This window comes from Coenobita brevimanus, chromosome 98 (assembly GCF_032717465.1).
Source record: "Coenobita brevimanus isolate Jiangsu-jjx chromosome 98, ASM3271746v2, whole genome shotgun sequence".
Taxonomy (NCBI): Eukaryota; Metazoa; Arthropoda; class Malacostraca; order Decapoda; family Coenobitidae; genus Coenobita; species Coenobita brevimanus.
In genome coordinates, this window is record NC_137051.1 from 28,922,160 (window position 1) to 28,939,406 (window position 17,247).

At 40.4% G+C, this 17,247-nt stretch overlaps 1 protein-coding gene across 1 annotated transcript in view; it reads left to right on the forward strand.

Moving 5' to 3' along the window:
• The window catches only part of LOC145414099 (transmembrane protein 198), a 112,870-nt gene extending 100,712 nt beyond the window's left edge, over positions 1-12,158 (forward strand). Inside the window, exon 6 of the mRNA XM_080283658.1 lies at positions 11,664-12,158. Within this exon, the coding sequence (XP_080139784.1) occupies positions 11,664-11,870 (207 nt within the window). The 3' untranslated portion in view covers positions 11,871-12,158. The remainder of the gene's footprint in view (positions 1-11,663) is intronic.
• Positions 12,159-17,247: the final 5,089 nt, after the last annotated feature.

The window sequence follows — 17,247 nt, forward strand, 5'->3', positions numbered from 1 at the left end:
GTGAAATACAGTGGAAGCTCGATTATCCAGGCTCGGATTATCCAGCTTTCGGTATATCCGGACCGTGACCGAATGGTTCAGTGGTGCAGTAGTACACAGAATTATCCGAATGATAGCTCCGGTTTAAACAGGAAGCATCCAGTTGCTTGGGAGCGAGGCATGGGTAAACTATAGTCTGCTCACCCTGCCCCCACCCACACCTCCTGCTCACAACTCGATCAGAAGGGTGGTAGGATGGAGTTTGGTGAGGCAACTGATACACCTGACCTAGCCTAACTTTGCTTAACTACTTAATAATTTAACCTAACCTGGGCTCCAGTTGGGAAATTGGGAAACTAAATCCACTTTGGTGTACAATGAGTTTCTTCCTTTATGCCTGAAACAATCGTAGGTACGGCTTAAAGAACGTGATATTAAAAGAGAAAATCTTTCAGCAAGAATAGCACAGAAAACAACCTGGAGGAATATGAAGTGAATTGGTGAAGTCTTTGGGCTGTATGCTTAGAGGAAAAGTAATGGGTTTCCCAATTTAAGGGAACAAAATGGAACAAGAATGTCTGCTAATCAAAAAAAAGAAAGAAAGAAAAAAAAAATTACTCGTGTTCTCGTAAGTTAGCATTCAGTTCTGCATTCTTCGTTAGATATCGCGCTTCCCAACACATTTCGGACCGACAGAGCATAGTTATTTCTTCCTCTTACATTTACTGTTCATTCTTTTGTTCGTTCTTAAGTGTACTTTATGTGTGAAAGAGAGTATTAATACAAACAATAATTGATTCCATTAACCTCATCATAGCTGTCAGCCTCGAACAATGCTCTACTGTACTGGTGTCAGGGATGTTGGCTTAGGGAGAGCTATAAAAAACTGCGAACAGTTATGGGAAGGGAACGAAGGTCACTGGTATGTTTACACGACCCTCCTCTACCAACTCAAACAGTCAGGCAGCCTGCCACTTCATCTCAGATGTTTTCGCTGATATGTTTAAATGCTAATGTAACATGCACCCTAATTATGAGTAAGTTTCTTCCATTATGCCAGAAACAATCGTAGGTAAGGCTTAAGGAACGTTATGATAATAAGAGAGGAAATTTCAGCGAAAGGTAATTTACCACCCACAAGGCTGTATGCTTGGATGAAAATTTATGAGTTTCACAATTATAGGGGACGAAATGGAACAAAATTGTTTACTAATAAAAAATACTTCCATCTCACGTGTTCTCGTAAGGTGGCATTCAGTTCCACAGTCTTTGTTCCATGTCGCTTCCCAGCACATTTCGGACCGACAGAGCTTGCAGTTATTTCTGCTTCTTACAGTTAAGTGTACATCTATTGCACATTCTTTTGTTTGTTCGTGTATGTGTGAGAGAGTATTGATACAAACAATAACCCCTTCCATTAACCCCTTCATGGCTGCCAGCCTTGAACAATGCTGTACTGTACCGGTGTCAGTGACGTTGTGTTGGGGAGAGCCATAAAAACTGCGAAGTGCGAACAATTATGGGAGGGGAACGAAGGTCACCGGTATGTTTACACGACCCTATTCTACCATCCCAAACAGCCAGGCGGTCCTTTTATCCCAGATGTTTTCGCCGATATGTTCAAATGCTAAAGTAACATGCACTCTAATTTTGTTTAAATGCTAATGTAACATGCCCCCTAATTTCATGAATCATAGCAGATCACAAGATGGGTTTAGGGAGGAGGGGAAAAAGCCAGGTGTACCAGACGAGTCTTTTCACATCTATAAGAAAAAGAAACTGACTTTATAACTTTGAAAAAATGGTTCCAAGGTCTACCACGGGAGCACAAAAATTTCTGAATTCACGAACATTGAGGGGGTAAACATACGCTTTGCTGTAAGCAGTAAAAGCACCTTACCAAATCAGTTCATCCTGATGGTCTGTTATATTTTCCTGATTTCTGGGTTGGTAAATAAACATTTCTTGTTAAATCTGTTTCCCTTCTGTTTTTAGCTGTTCGGGTGTGACGACTCTGATTCATTAACGTAATGGCAGAAGACACTGTTCTAAGTGTTTAAACCTGGCCTAACCTAGCTTAACTGCACCTAATAATTTAACCTAACTTAATCTTCAGTTGGGAAGTTGGGAAACGAAGTCCACATTTGGGTACGATGAGTTTCGTCCATTGTGCTGGAAACAGTCGTCGGTTCAGCTGTAGAACGTGACAATAATAACAGGGAGGAAATCTTTCAGTAAGAAAATGTAATTTACCAAACAGAATATAGTCTGAAAAATACTGAAACAAGCTGGAGGAATATACATTGTACTGGAAAGGTCTTTCTGGTACTGAAAGTGTACATTTACCAGTAAATAAATCAGTCTAACAGTACAGTACTTGTGTGTTGTTTCCGCCGGATTAATCGTGCTTTCGGACTAATCGGGCACCCCTTAACACCATATAGCCCGGATAATCGGGCTATCTCTTATACATCATCTACTTGTACTCTTATTTTTCTGTTGCTGAGATATGAGGAAATCAAAGGAACGAAAGAGTTTTGTCCATAGCAAGGGAGTTTGGACAACAGGGAACGGTGCCACACTCTGTCGAAAGCTTTAGAAATATCCAGGGCTACTGCATGAGTTTCACCATGTAGGTCAACTGATTGATGGATGGTATGAGTCAGGAGATTATGTCAATGGTGGATCTTTCATGGCGAAAACCATATTGTCTATCACAAATTAAGTTGTTGGATTCAAGATGTTTAACTATGTGCTTATTAATTACAGTTTCAAATACCTTACCAAGAGAAGATGTGACAGCTATTGGTCTGTAATCAGAGGGGTCAGAGGAACTTCCTTTCTTTGGAATTGGGTGGATATTGGCTTCTTTCCATGAATTAGGGAATGAAGAAGTACGTGTGCATAGTCTGAATAATTTTGCAAGAAGAGAGGCAAGTTCTGGGGAGCACTTTTTCAAAACAAATGGCAGAATTCTAGCTGGGCCTGGAGCTTTGTTGGTAGGTAAATATTATTGTCTAGGATAGATTTCACGTACCTTGTCTGTATTTTAAGTGGAACAATGTCGGGAGATTCAAGTTCTAGTGCTGGAACATTCTGGCTGGCTTCCTCTAAGGCTGGCTGGCTTCCTCTAAGGTAGACTTTCTGGCAAATGTACTGGCAAAGATATCTGCTTTCCCGCCACGTCATTTGTAATGTTGCCATCTGGAGATTTTAGTGGGGGAATGGATGATGACTTGTTAAAGTTATTATTGAAAGAACTGAGAGTTGACCAGAATATTCTATTGTCATTAGGGTTGTTAAGTAGTTTTGATGCTTGGTTTTGAAGAAAATTTGATTTAGCAAAATATATTACAGCTTTTGCATGGTTTCTAGCAATTTTAAATTGAGAGAGAGATTCAGATGTTTTTGGTTTCAAGTAATAGTTATATGCTGATGACTTTTGGGCTGTTGCTGTGGCACAGTTGCTATCAAACCATTTTGGAGAGTTCAATCTTTTAGTGAACTGTTGACTTTGTATGAATAAATCCATACCAGCTAGTATTAAATCGCAAATGTGGGACAGGGTAGAATTGAACATCACTAGAGAAGAAAGACTGCCATGGAATGTCAGCAAGATAATTTCTAAATTCATCCCAGTTTACCCTATCAAAGTGCCATCGGGTCATCCTGACAGGTTCAGAATGGGGAGGTTTGGGGGGGCTAACTAATGAGGCTTTGATGAGATTGTGGTCAGAGGTTCCAAGTGGAGACAGTACTTCTATCCTGTACTGATCTGGATTATTTGTCAGGAACAGATCCAAATGATGGGCATTATGGTCAGGATTATCTGGTATTCTGGTTGGTTGCTTTACCAGTTGCGTGAGATTAAACGATTCTGCAAACAGCTCGCATTCTAGGCCAGTATCGTCAGTCCTGGCAGAGTGCAATAACCATTCAACATTATGTATGTTAAAATCACCCAAGATGGTAATTTCGGTGTTAAGGGCAAGATTAAGGTTACTCAGGTGTGTGGAAATGGAATCAAATACACTGGGTTCAGAAGAAGCATTGGGGGAGCGATAAACTACACAGATATAGTTGGTAATATTTTGACAGTTTAGTTTATACAATGAGTAATCAAAACTGCATGAAGTGAAGTTTAAAATGGTGTCAACTGCATATTGGGATTTGATGTAACAACAGGTGCCACCCATATTACGGAAGTTTGTGAGGAGATGGTAACCAGGAAAAACCTGGTGGTTTAGTGGGTAATTATGGCACTCCAGTGAGATTGAACTGGTGAAGGTTTATATCCAAGGGGTGGTTGGGGTTTATTATTGCTCACACAGTGCCACTCAGGGATGAGTTGAGGCTGGCCACTCTCATCTTCAATGTCAGGACCAACTTGCCTAGCCCCGAGCCCCTACGCTCCTCATGGGGCAACGTAGGATTGGATGATGGATGGATGGATGGAACATCATCATCATCATCATCATCATCCAGACCTCTTTTCCCACCCTAGGGCAGGTTGAGGAGTACCAGTGTCTAGACAGCCCAAATTTGCTCAGTCCAATAGGCCACTCTTCTATTCACTGATCATTCAAGCCCCTGGAATCCTGGCTTTATCGGATATGCCAAACACATTCACCACTTCTGTAACTTCACATAAACGTATCCAATTGAGTCAATCCGGATGCTGCCACGTTAAAAAGGGGTGCCAAATCCCTGATCATGCACGTCTCCTCGCAACGTTCATCCAGCCAGCTCGATCTCTTGTCAGTTCCCTAGCCTCACTGACTTCCAAACCTCTCATCCTCACACACTGATCCACCATATCTCTCCACCTTCTCTTTGGCCTACCTTGCCTCCTCCCTCCTTCATATTCATTCAGATATACCTTTTTCACCATTCTGTTGTTATCCATTCTCTCCATATGACCATACCATCTCAGTTCACTCTCTTCGATTCTGTAGTCCACCGACTTCCTCACTCCACATCTTTCACGAATCACATTATTTTGTATCCTATCCACCCTCTGTACTCCACATACATTCCTCAGCAGTCCCATTTCCACTGCTCTTACTCTTGACTTTTCATTTTCATGCCACACCATAGTCTCACATCGATATGTTAAAGTTGGCAGTAACATTCCTTCATGTAAGCCTTGTGCAGCTGCAACACTCAAGCGTCTGTTTCTTATCAAGGCCTTCATTGCACCATCTACTTTTCTTCCTTGTGTCACTCTGCTTTCAACTTCTTTTGCACATTTTCCCCTCTTTTTCTATCACTGTACCCAGGTATTTGAACTCTCTCACCAGTTGCAGTCTCTCTCCATTCACTGTAACATCGCACTGGGAGTCACCTTCTCTCGCAGTAACCATCACGTTACTCTTTTCTACATTTACTCTTAAGGCACAATGCTTACAGACATTAGCAAAACTCTGCACTAGCCTACCAAGTTCTTGTCCAGTACTTGCAAGCAGTACTGCATCATCGCATATAACAAATTTGAGATATTTCATCCATCACCATTCATTACCAACGCCAACCCTCTCTCCAGTACTCGTGTTTTTACTTCTCTTATTACCCCATCTATATATATATTGAACAGCCATTGGGACATCACACAACCTTGTCGCACTCGCACACCAATCATGAACCATTCACTTAGATGCCCATTAACCCTTACACATGTTTCACTACCATCATAAAAAATCTCTTGAAGGCGCCTAGCAGCTTACCATCTACACTGTACATGCACAAAACTTTCCACAATCCTTCTCTGTCCACTTTGTTGTATGCTTTTTCCAGATCCATGAATATGATCCTTCTCACAAGCCTTCTGTGCTTTCTGTCTCACCGCAAATATTTGATCCACACTGCCACTCCCAAAGCCACGCTGTTCATCACTCACTAGGACTTCTGCTATCTCTCTTACTTTCTTTATAATAATTCTTCCATATATCTTCCCTACCACACTCAGTAAACTTATGCTGTGATAATTCTTGCACTCACTTCGCTCACCTTTATTTTTGTACAGGGTACAATCACAGCCTTTTTCCACTCAGCAGGCACAGTTTCACTCATCCATGCCTTCTTACATATCTCCAACAAACAATTCATTCCACTCTTTCCACTACACATAAGCATCTCTACATACACCTCATCAACCCTAGCTGCATTCCCATTTTTCAACCGCTTCACAGCACTCTTCACCTGTGTGAGTGTCGTGTCTCCTGGCACTGCATTCCTTCTCTGCACACCCCCAAAACCAGTCATGTTTACAGCTGCTCTGCTCTCTCTATTCCCAGTCATCAGGCTTTCAAAATATTCTTTCCATCTGGTCTTTACTTCATCCCCATGGGTTAATAATCTACCACCTTCATCCTTCACACCATCACATTTCTTTCCGCTTTCACTTCTATATTTCCGTACCTCTTTCCAGAATAACTTCCTATTTTCAGAGTAGTTTGCATTCACTTTTCTTCCCAGATCATCATTTACCTCCTTCTTTTTCCTCTTCACTAGTCTCTTTATGTGCTTCTTGCTCTCAATATATTCAGTTCTTATTTCAACTGAACCCTTGTCCTGTAAGCACTGTACCCACTTCTTCCTCTTTTCCTCCACTGTTCTCTTAACCTTCTCATCCCACCATGCCGTACCTTTCAGTACGGCATGGTGGGAACTTTGTTGTTACTCTTGCTACACCACACACCGCTTTAGCATTCCTAACTAAGCAATCCCTATATGCATTCCACAGGCCGTCCAGATCCATTTCATTTCACTGATTCTTACTCCTCCTCTACTTTGGTCCTGTAATCAACTGCCATTTCTTTGATCCACAGCTTCTCAACTTTCAGTCTTTCTCCCTGACTGCTCCTGTCTCTCCTGCTTCACCACACTCCTCTCAGCTTGATCTTGCATACCACAATCATATGATCTGACAGACCTCCACATCGTTCTCTCACGGCCCTCGTATCAGCAACCACTCCTATCATCAGCCTCTCTACAAGCACATAATCAATCAGGCTTCTTTCAACACGATCCCTGTTCCCTCTATACCATGTATATTTATATGCATCTTTGTGTTTGAAATACGAGTTACAGATGCACAACCTCCTCTCCTGACACATATCCTTTAGTTGTTTCCCATTATAATTTTCTCCTGCTACTCCATAACAACCCATTATGTCATCCTCAGGACCAGTGCCTACTCTTCCATTCATATCCCCCATTACGATCATCAGCATACAACAAATTTGAGATATTCCATCCATCACCATTCATTATCAATGCCATTCCTCTCTCCATTACTCGTGTTTTTACTTATCTCATCGTCCCATCCATATATATACCGAACAACCATGGGGACATCACACAACCTTGTTGCCTGCCCACACCAATCATGAACCATTCACTTAGGTGCCCATTAACCCTTACACATGCTTCACTACCATCATAAAAACTCTTGATAGCACCTAGCAGCTTACCATCTACACACACACACACACACACACACACACACACACACACACACACACACACACACATACAGTGGTAACGTTCTTGCTTCCCATCTGGTAGACGGGAGTTCGTGCCTCGCTCAGGTTGCGAAAAGTTTCACTGACGAAGTGGGTGGTTACTGTCCCCCTTGAGCAAGGGGACGGCTGTGTGCGTGTGTGAAGGTCACAGCCTTGCCCTTAGATCGGACTATATGAGCTCTCAGCTCCCTTCTGGGAGGGTAAAAGCTGACGATCACGACCATCAAGTGATCCTGACCGACCCGGTGAATTACACACACACACACACACACACACACACACACACAGTAATCACTCGTGTATCCAAACTAATTGGGCCAAAGAAGGGTCGGATAATGCAAAAAATTCGAATAATGACAAATATAGTATTTTTGGCATGCAGTTGTCTGTACAGTATAGGTGCATTACATTACTCACGAATTTACAAGCCTGTGGCTGGATGAATCACTCTTGCGTGATAATCTATCTATCTATCTATTGCCAGACGCCTTGATCCCGTTTGGGATGGGCACAAACAAATCGCCTCCAAGTCGCCCTGTCCCCCGCCATTTCACTGCCCTGCTCCCAACTCACACACCCCTCTCTCATATACCTCTCCACCCCATCCCTCCATCTCATCCTTGGCCTCCCCCACCCTCTTCCCCCCTCCACCTCACTCACATACACTCTCTTCGTCAGTCTTTCACCCTCCATCCTCTCCACATGGCCAAACCACCTCAGTGTGTTCCTCATAACGCTTCCTATCACATCCACATCCACACCACAACGCTTCTTTATATCCTCATTCATCAGCCTGTCTCTCCACGTGACTCCACAGGCTCCTCTAAAATAACTCATTTCCACTGCTCTCAACCTTGATTTGTATCCTTCCAACAATGTCCAAGCTTCACTTCCGTACGTTAGAGTTGGTATCACAATACTGTCATGTAGTAACTTTTTCACTTCCATGCTCACTTCCCTGTTTCTTATCACTGCTTTCAAAGAACCAGCAACCTTTCTTCCCTGCTGTACCCTTTCAAGCACTTCACCCTCCAAACCTCCATCCTTACTCATCACACTACCCAAGTACTTAAACATACTCACATTTTCCAATTCCTCACCACCCAACCTCGCTGTACATTCACTAACTTCACCTCTCTCAAAGACCATCACTTTACTCTTCCCTACATTCACCTTTAGATTCCGTTTCTTACACACTCTCTCAAACTCATCCACCAAGCCTTGCAGCTCCCCTTCGTCCTCACTCAACAACACAGTATCATCTGCAAATAACAGTACAGGGAGTTTCCAAACACTATCCTCTCTCACCAGGGCCACTCCAACATCCACTACCCTACCTTGTACCTCTTTTATTACCCCATCCATGTACAGATTGAACAACCATGGAGACATGACACATCCCTGTTTCAAACCGACTTTCAAAGAGATAAATTCACTTAGTTCACCATCCACACGCACTGCAGCCTTCGCACCATCGTACATACTCTTCACAGCATTCAACAACTTCCCATCTACTCCATATATTCTTAACACTTTCCACAATCCTTGTCTATCCACCCTGTCATATGCTTTCTCCAAATCCATGAAAGCCGCATACAACTTCTTTCCCTTCTCTAGAAACTTTTCCACTAAAGATCTAAGAATGAATATCTGATCTACACAACCTCTTCCCTTCCTAAAGCCTCCCTGTTCTTCTCCAACTAATTTCTCTGTTCTTTCTCTAACTCTGTCTATAAGTATCCTACCATACACTTTTCCTATTATACTAAGAAGACAAATGCCCCTATGATTACCACACACTTCTTTTTCCCCTTTTCCTTTGTACAAGGGAATAATTATACCTGACTTCCAATCCTCAAAAGATGGTAAATAAAACCCACACTTGGTTTTATTTACTGTATTACAAGCCTGTCGTCTCAATCTCATCTCACTGTCGTCATCACTCATGGGTATTGTGGTTGTATGAGGTGCTGTTGAGGTGAATGTTGGTTGCATGATGGTGTAGATGATGGTGAAGACAATGTTACAGGAGTGGTCGGCTTGAAGATGGTGCGATTGTTGTTTGCTTGAATGCCCATTTGCTCTGATTTCTGATGAATAAGTCATAAAGTTCTCAGAGGGAGCTTGAGGCCTTTTGAAGTGGTATAGCATTTGGGTGCTCACAGTAATCAGTGAGAGTCTCAAAGGCTTCCCTGACTTTCCCAGCCTTAGGCATGGGGATGGCAGGTATACAGTATTGTTTCAGTTTTCTTTTCCACCTACCAGCCACTGCACAAGTTTCACTAGCTTGCGAAATTAAAATTTCTTTCTTTTGTGTACAGTATTTGTTATTATTTAAGTTCGTTAATTATTCAGTATGGAGGTTCAGAAAATGTCAAGGCTCATATAATGCAGGTTCGGATACATGAGTGATTACTGAATAAGTTGATGAACCAGTCGTTTTGTAAATTTTTAATTTGCAGTGAACCTACTTATCAGAGGGTTAATCAATACTGTAGTTCTCATGGTTCTGTTTGACATAATAGTTGTATATTCTGGCCATTTAAACCACAAAATTTGCACACAATTTCAGTCCTTCTTAGTTAGAGAGCACACACACTGTTGCTGCTGTCCATTCATCACTTGTTTTGTGCTGAAAATGGTTTTATATTTACTTCTAGCTGAGGCTTGAGTTAGCATATAACAACTAGTTTAGTCTTTTACTTGTAGCTTTTAGTGTTCTTACTAGGTAAATTAATGTTGCCTTGCTGCTTACTCAGTGTCTTAGTCAAGCCGCCTCAGTCAAAACATCTCACAGTTTCTGCACATTGATGTCAGTATGCTCAGTTGTTATTTTTGTAAGGTAAGGCGGTGCTGCATTTATTCTGGTATATGTATACAGCTTTATTTGAAAGTTTTTAGTGAGCTTTATCTTTGGATTATTTGAGCAGTGCATTATTATATAAATGAATATCGGTTTGGAAGGCTCGTTCATATTTCTTCTGTTTCAAAGTAGTTTAGAATGAATGTATATATCACCGTAAAAGAACAGTGTCATATAGTGAGGTTGTAGTTAAGCTGAGATACTGTATTTGGTTGAGCTGACAGTTACATCATATGCTGCAACACAGATAAAGTAAATATTTAACCATATTTTGAACATATCACATACTCTAGGTACATATTTATTCACTCAATATTTATTTGAAAGTCAAGCATCTGTTGTTTGTTTACACTAATATTTGTTAGACTTATGTTTCATGAGGCAGGCCTCACCCATATTTTTATTTATACAGTAGTACTTGTAAGTGGTACTGTATGTTCAGAAACTATAAATTTAAAAAACTAAATGAATGTGGTTCTGTACATTCTGTATTTTGTTATGCTGATTATTGTACAGTATGTTAGTCTGCAAATATAATTTTATTGCCCTACTGGTATCAGTATTGTTTGGAATATATGTATATTCTTCTTAACTTTGTACAGAACAGTAGAGCCCTGATTTGACGTCTATGTATGAGTATGCATATATAAAGGTGGCATAAATGAGAAACTCATAGTATCCAGTGTATTTGCATATGAATGCAGTATCAGATAAAACCAACTTGTACAACATATCTTCATAGTGATGCAGAAAACTGTTATTGTAATGCCTGATGAATTCAGCACAAATTCTGTTTACCATAGTCAGTTCCCACTCACTTATTTTTTAACCTGTGACTGGGTGATTGATGTTGAGTGACATCCCTCCTTAAAGTTAGACATTACAGTACAGTAGAGTAGTGTTAAATTTGCCATGAACTAAGCTATGTTTAAATTGTATTCAGCTTGCAAAGGTGTTGATATTAATAAGTACTCTCTGTGGAGTACACTACTGTAGTCTTTGGGCATAGTGAAATAAGAAAAATCATAATTGGTGCTGTCTTATTTGAAGAGCTTCAAGTAACTTAGCACAGCGCAGTGATTGAGAGCCATTTCTTATATGCCATTGCCACATAGGTTCATATTTGAAAGACAGTGTGATAAATTAAAACTGCCATAAATCTGGTATTATCTCACCCTCAGTAGTACGTTTTTACTTTTGCAGGAGTATATCCAGAGCCTGAAAGACAGTGTGATAAATTAAAACTGCCATAAATCTGGTATTATCTCACCCTCAGTAGTACGTTTTTACTTTTGCAGGAGTATATCCAGAGCCTACAACGGAAAGCCTATCCAACAGGGGACAATGGCACTCTTCAATCTGACTCCACCCACACCACCATGTTGCCCCCAGACCACACCCAGTTAGCACCACTCACCGAAAGTGAGGATGAGACTGGAGGATCCCAGCCCCCTCCCTCCCCCCCAAGCAGTGCCCCTCGACTCACTCGTGTTACCATGCACTGAGTAAAACATTTGGTACTGGAAAAGGTTAAATGTCCATTCCATAAATTAAAAATGGAACTGAAACAGACTGCAGGTCCTCACACCCTCTGTATGAGAATGCTCCATTATATTAATTACCATGCCCTAAGCCAAAGGTAGGCAAGTATGTGGCATTGAAAGCATACAAATTTTCTACTTCAAAAATCAGTGATGATGTGAGATTGTAAAATTACGCTGAATTAATCCAAAGTTCTCACATGGCTCATCAGTATGCAAGTAAAGTACTGTAATCAAGTATGAATCTGAACAACAATCCAAACAAGTGATAATAATCCTAGTTGCAAAAATACATATGTACAGTACAGTACTAGGTGTCAGTGCCCTTCAGTTCAGCTTGTTTTTAATAAGAAAATGGTGGGAATGAGAAAAGTTTATACTAGTCCCAGTCTTTCTCTCAGTGTAGAACCTCTGGTCCATTTTTTTTTTTTTTTTTTTTTTTTTTAACCTTTTCTGATATTGTGTTTCTCACTTTAATTATGTGTTTTCTTCCCTCTGTTCTGTCTCTTTTTGTTTTTTTTTCCCTCCCCTTTCATTGTTGTACTGCTCCATCCATCCAGTCCAGCAGTCTTTATTATGATTTCAAGCTTTTTTCCTGTGACCCTAAGGCACATCGTGATCCAAGATAGTTCTTTAGGAATATGACCACAGAAAATGCTCAATTACATTATCCCATCATCCTGCATGGGGAGTTAGTTCTAGGATTCCCTGAACAATACAACATTACCAGTTAACTCTGTCACCTTAGTCAATACAATAACTCCTGAAGAAACAGAAAGGAGTATAGCCAAAAGACTGGAGTGTTTTCATGTGGTGGACCAAGAAAATTAGAATGGTTTGGAGTGGTAGATATTAAGAAGAACCATTAGCATTGGATGGTTGGACCAGAACTGTGAAATTTTCAATATTTTGAACCATTGGAAGGTTTTAGTAGGGCCTCTTCACCCTGTATCATACCTTCAGTACTCTTTTTACACATTAAAGCATGTACATCTATTCTGCAGAAATATCAGTACTACAGTTATGTAATCTTGAGCTATAATTGTGATACTATATAGCAAGTGTGCATGTAATGGGTAAGTCTTCATGGGCATCTATGTGTGTGTACATATCTTGAAGTGGTCATGCATCTAGGTGTGCATATGTGAGTGCAAGACTGAATTTGTAGTCTTTAATGTCTGTGCGTAAAGGAAGAATGTATGTGTATGCCTGCATGTGCCTGTATATGTATGTACAGGGTGAGTATATGTTTCTTTGTGTGTACAGTATAGTGCCACCCTGACAGTAGATTGCAGATGTTTTGTGTGTGCGTTTTCCCCTGTTGCTGGACTTTAAGAATAGCTTAATGTCTTTCAGCAAGTTGATTAAATAGTAGATAGACGGTCCACTCTCAGTGCAGACATGGCCGCCAATTGAAGCTGTCTGTTTCTAGCTAAGGAGAAGTGTTAGCTCCTCAGTGTGTTGTGTTCCATAGCCTCAGTCCTGCTAGTCCTGTGCCCTCAGGTCAGGCCAACTTCAGGTGAGCTTGTATTGAAAAAGTTGTCACCCAGCAACTTTCTTTACGAGCTGTGAAGTTTTAGAATCAGTAATCAGGGTAGTAGTCAGCATCAGTAATGAATTTAGTAATTTTGAGAGTTTCCATATTTGATTTTGATTTACTGTTTACAATAAGTCTTGCCAATCAAATATGTTACTTAATGAATTTTATGGCTCATTTTGAGTGATATTTGTAGTTAGTGCTCACAGTCATTCCAGCATAATGTAAGAGCAGTCATTCACATTAACCAAAAAACCAGCCCAGAGGATTGAGGACAGTTTATCAACTGAATTGCACACAGTAGAATTAACATTAAGCTGATTAGTTTCACAGATTATGTTGAATTATGAAAGGAGATCAAGCAAGGATAATGAAGAGAAATATTGCTAAGGTGGAACATTTCATGGTGAGTGGGAAAAAAAAAAAGGGGAGAAATTTGGTTATTTAAGCAAGTGTGCAATCTTTAGGCAAGAAGCTTTAAGAGTGTTTATGGTCCACTGACACCCAGTGCTAGTAGGCATGAATGTAGGTATAGAGAGACACAAGTTTGCCAAGAGTCTTTCTGAAATGTGCACAGAATTTTGCTTTAGAATAAATTAAGATATATTCTGTTGTCACATCAGGCAGTATTGCAGAACTTTGATATCTGTGTGAACATTATTCTTTAACAGTGTATCTCCTTTTCTACAAGTTCTTATCAATTTGTACGGTTACTTCACTTCATACCTCATATGATACTCACCGTCATGTCTTCTTTACTTAACTTTATACTGTATAAGTATCTTGCAGATCAAGGTAAAGTGTTAGGAAACTGTGTTGTTTATTTTTATTTTGTCATTCCCTGTTTATGCTCATAGTTGCAATTGTTTAGGGTTGAATATCCACGTGGTACTTCTGTGTTCCTCTTGACTAAGTGGCTAAAATCACTGCCTTTGATTGTAATATAGGCTCTGATGTACTGTGCTGTGTTTATTATACAGTAGTTATATTTAGTTGTATTTAATGTTACTTTTCTACAATAACCACCTTTAATTTTAGTACAGTATCTTGATAATGTAAGCTGTTACTTGAATTAAACCATTTAATGTCATGTAAAGAAATTCAGGATCTCTATATAATCCCTTTACATTGCTGATTAAGGATAACTTCTGAATGGGGTCATATGGTTCATCATATTTTTTCACACCATAAATCATAATTAACTGGAATATTTCACTGAGCAGCTAGTCAGGCAGTGAGATTTTCTTGGCAGTAAAGTTTTGTAGTCAGTAGCGGTGTCATCTCACTGGCAACTTGACTCCATTTTGGCAGTCATTTAGCAATACTCACCATAGCAGATTACTAAGGCAATGTCACATTAGTATAACTTTAATGACAAAGATTGTACATGCCTGATACATAAGGAAGTAGGGACTGTGTATGTGCTTCAGAAATAATGATTAAGCATTAAAGAGTGATATAATAATGATAAAACATGCTATCCTGCTTGCTGTATCCTCAAATATGTTTTTGTCTCAAGTACTCTGTAGTAGTTGCCCATCTGCCTTCTGTACACTGCTGTATTATCATTACTATTTATGGTAATCAGATGACATGCATGCTGTATATGACATTATCATATAAACTTAAATTTGTTGAAACTGCTCATTAGAAAATGTACAACCATACAACAGCCTATACAGGTGTACTGTCAACTGTCATTATTTATATACAGTATTTTTCCAGCCAGTCAGAACTTTTTCACTTCTGAGTTGTTGTTGTTGTTGTTGATCAGTCCCAGTGTATCTGGTCCAGCAGGCCCATCAACCACAGGCAAACAATCATCCCTTCAGGGTTGTCCCAGGCAGTGAACTGATGTTCCCGTGCACCTGACTGCACCTCTTCACAGGAGGGTGTGGGGATTAGTGTAGAGATTTCATTCCTGGATGGACACTGCATGTGTGTCACCACCCAAGAGAGGAGCGTAGACACAGACTGATAAAGGGGAAGGAAGAAGTGGGCAGCACTACATCAAGTGAATGGATGATGGTTGCCACCGCAGTGAAGTACAGTTATCCCGTGGTTGTAGCAGTTTCCTTTGTCATTGAGATGAAAATCTGCACTTCTGCCATTGTAGTGCATTTTTTTGCTCAAAAACATTGTTATGCTGCACCTGAGCTGGTTTCTGTTGACAGTGTTGGTTTCTGACTGCTTTGTGGGATTCAAAGATGAGGCCCTTGTCAAGGAGTTAATCCCAGATGATGGAGACCACAAACTCTCCACCCCCTTGCCTCGGAACACCTTACCTCTAGCCCATCTCAAGTCTCACTGTGGTATGTGCTTCTTCCATATTGTGCCCTTTTCTTCACCTTCCATTCACCTAACCATGCTTGCATGTGTTTCTGGTACTTACGACAACAGTATCTATGTATTTAGTGTCATAAAAGGGAAAATTTGGCTTACACTTGGGGGTGCTTGGAATTCAATATGAATCCCATAGGTTCAGTGTATTCATTATCGTGCAGTTCTGTTGTCACTTGCCATGTTCAGTACCATGATAACCAGGGGATCAGTATACAGTAGGCTGAATGCAGTCATCTCTCTGTTTGCACAGCTGAAATGTTAACCTATGCTTCTGTATGATGAACTCAGTATAACATGTCCCTTTAACTCCTTATAATAAAGCTAATGTGTTAACCATATCTCCAGCCTGAGCCCAACTTATATTCTAGAATCCTTCTTGTGACCCCAGCGAGACTACAGATATGCTTCATAAGGGCTTAGCCTACTTTATTAGGGTCGACATAAGACAGAAACTTAAAAGGTTTAAAGCAATAAATTAGTGAGAAACAAGTACTACAAATGTGCATCTCAAGGGTATAGCCTACTGTACAAAGACGAAGAAGACATAAGAATTTGGCATTAAAGAGGTTGTAAGCAGTAAATAAAGTGGGAAATAAGTATGGAACCACACGTCATTTGTCTTCCGTGTGTGTGTGGTACTCCTGTGTGTGCTTATAATCACCATAAACTGAATCCATGCTTGCTGAGTGTGTGCATATGGAGGGATGACTGTATGTGAAATTTTGTTATTAATAGTGATTTAGAAAACACTGCCTTTTTTTTTTTAAGTGGGGGCACTCACCATCCACTCACTCAGTGTAGTGCTGCTTTGGGTGTCTGCCCTTTCCTTTCTTCCATCCTTCCTCTTCTGTCTTTCCATCATTCTTTCCTCTTTCTTCTGCCTATGGGTGACCTTACACTCCCTCTTCTGTCTCTCTTTCCTTCATTGTTTCCTCTTCCTTCTGCTTATGGGTGACTCTACACTGAGTGACAAGCCAAATGGTTTCCTGTACACTAGGAAACTATTTACTGTGCTGGGTGGTAACCATATAACCAAAGTATGGCGCCCGGTGGGTAATCAAGGTGCACCAATCGGATTGAGCCGGTGCAGGCTTATATCCAAGTGGTGGTTGGGGGTGTATTGCTCACGTAATGCCACTCAGGGATGAGTGAGGCTGGTCACTGTCATCTTGAATGTCAGGACCAACTTGCCTAGCCCAGGGTTCCTACACTTCTCTGTGGGGCAACATAGGATTGGATGATGAAGATGAATATTTATGTATATTTTTTTCACACCCCTTCCTATTTTTAGCAGTGATACAGTTTAATAGTGTTTATTGACATTGTTTTGGGACAACTGTACATCATAAAACTGCTATATATAAACCCTTAGTAGTTGTTATGAATGTATGTGTACATTCTGATTATTCATTCTTGATTTATAGAAGTAAAAATGAAGCAAGATGGTAACAGCATTCTGCA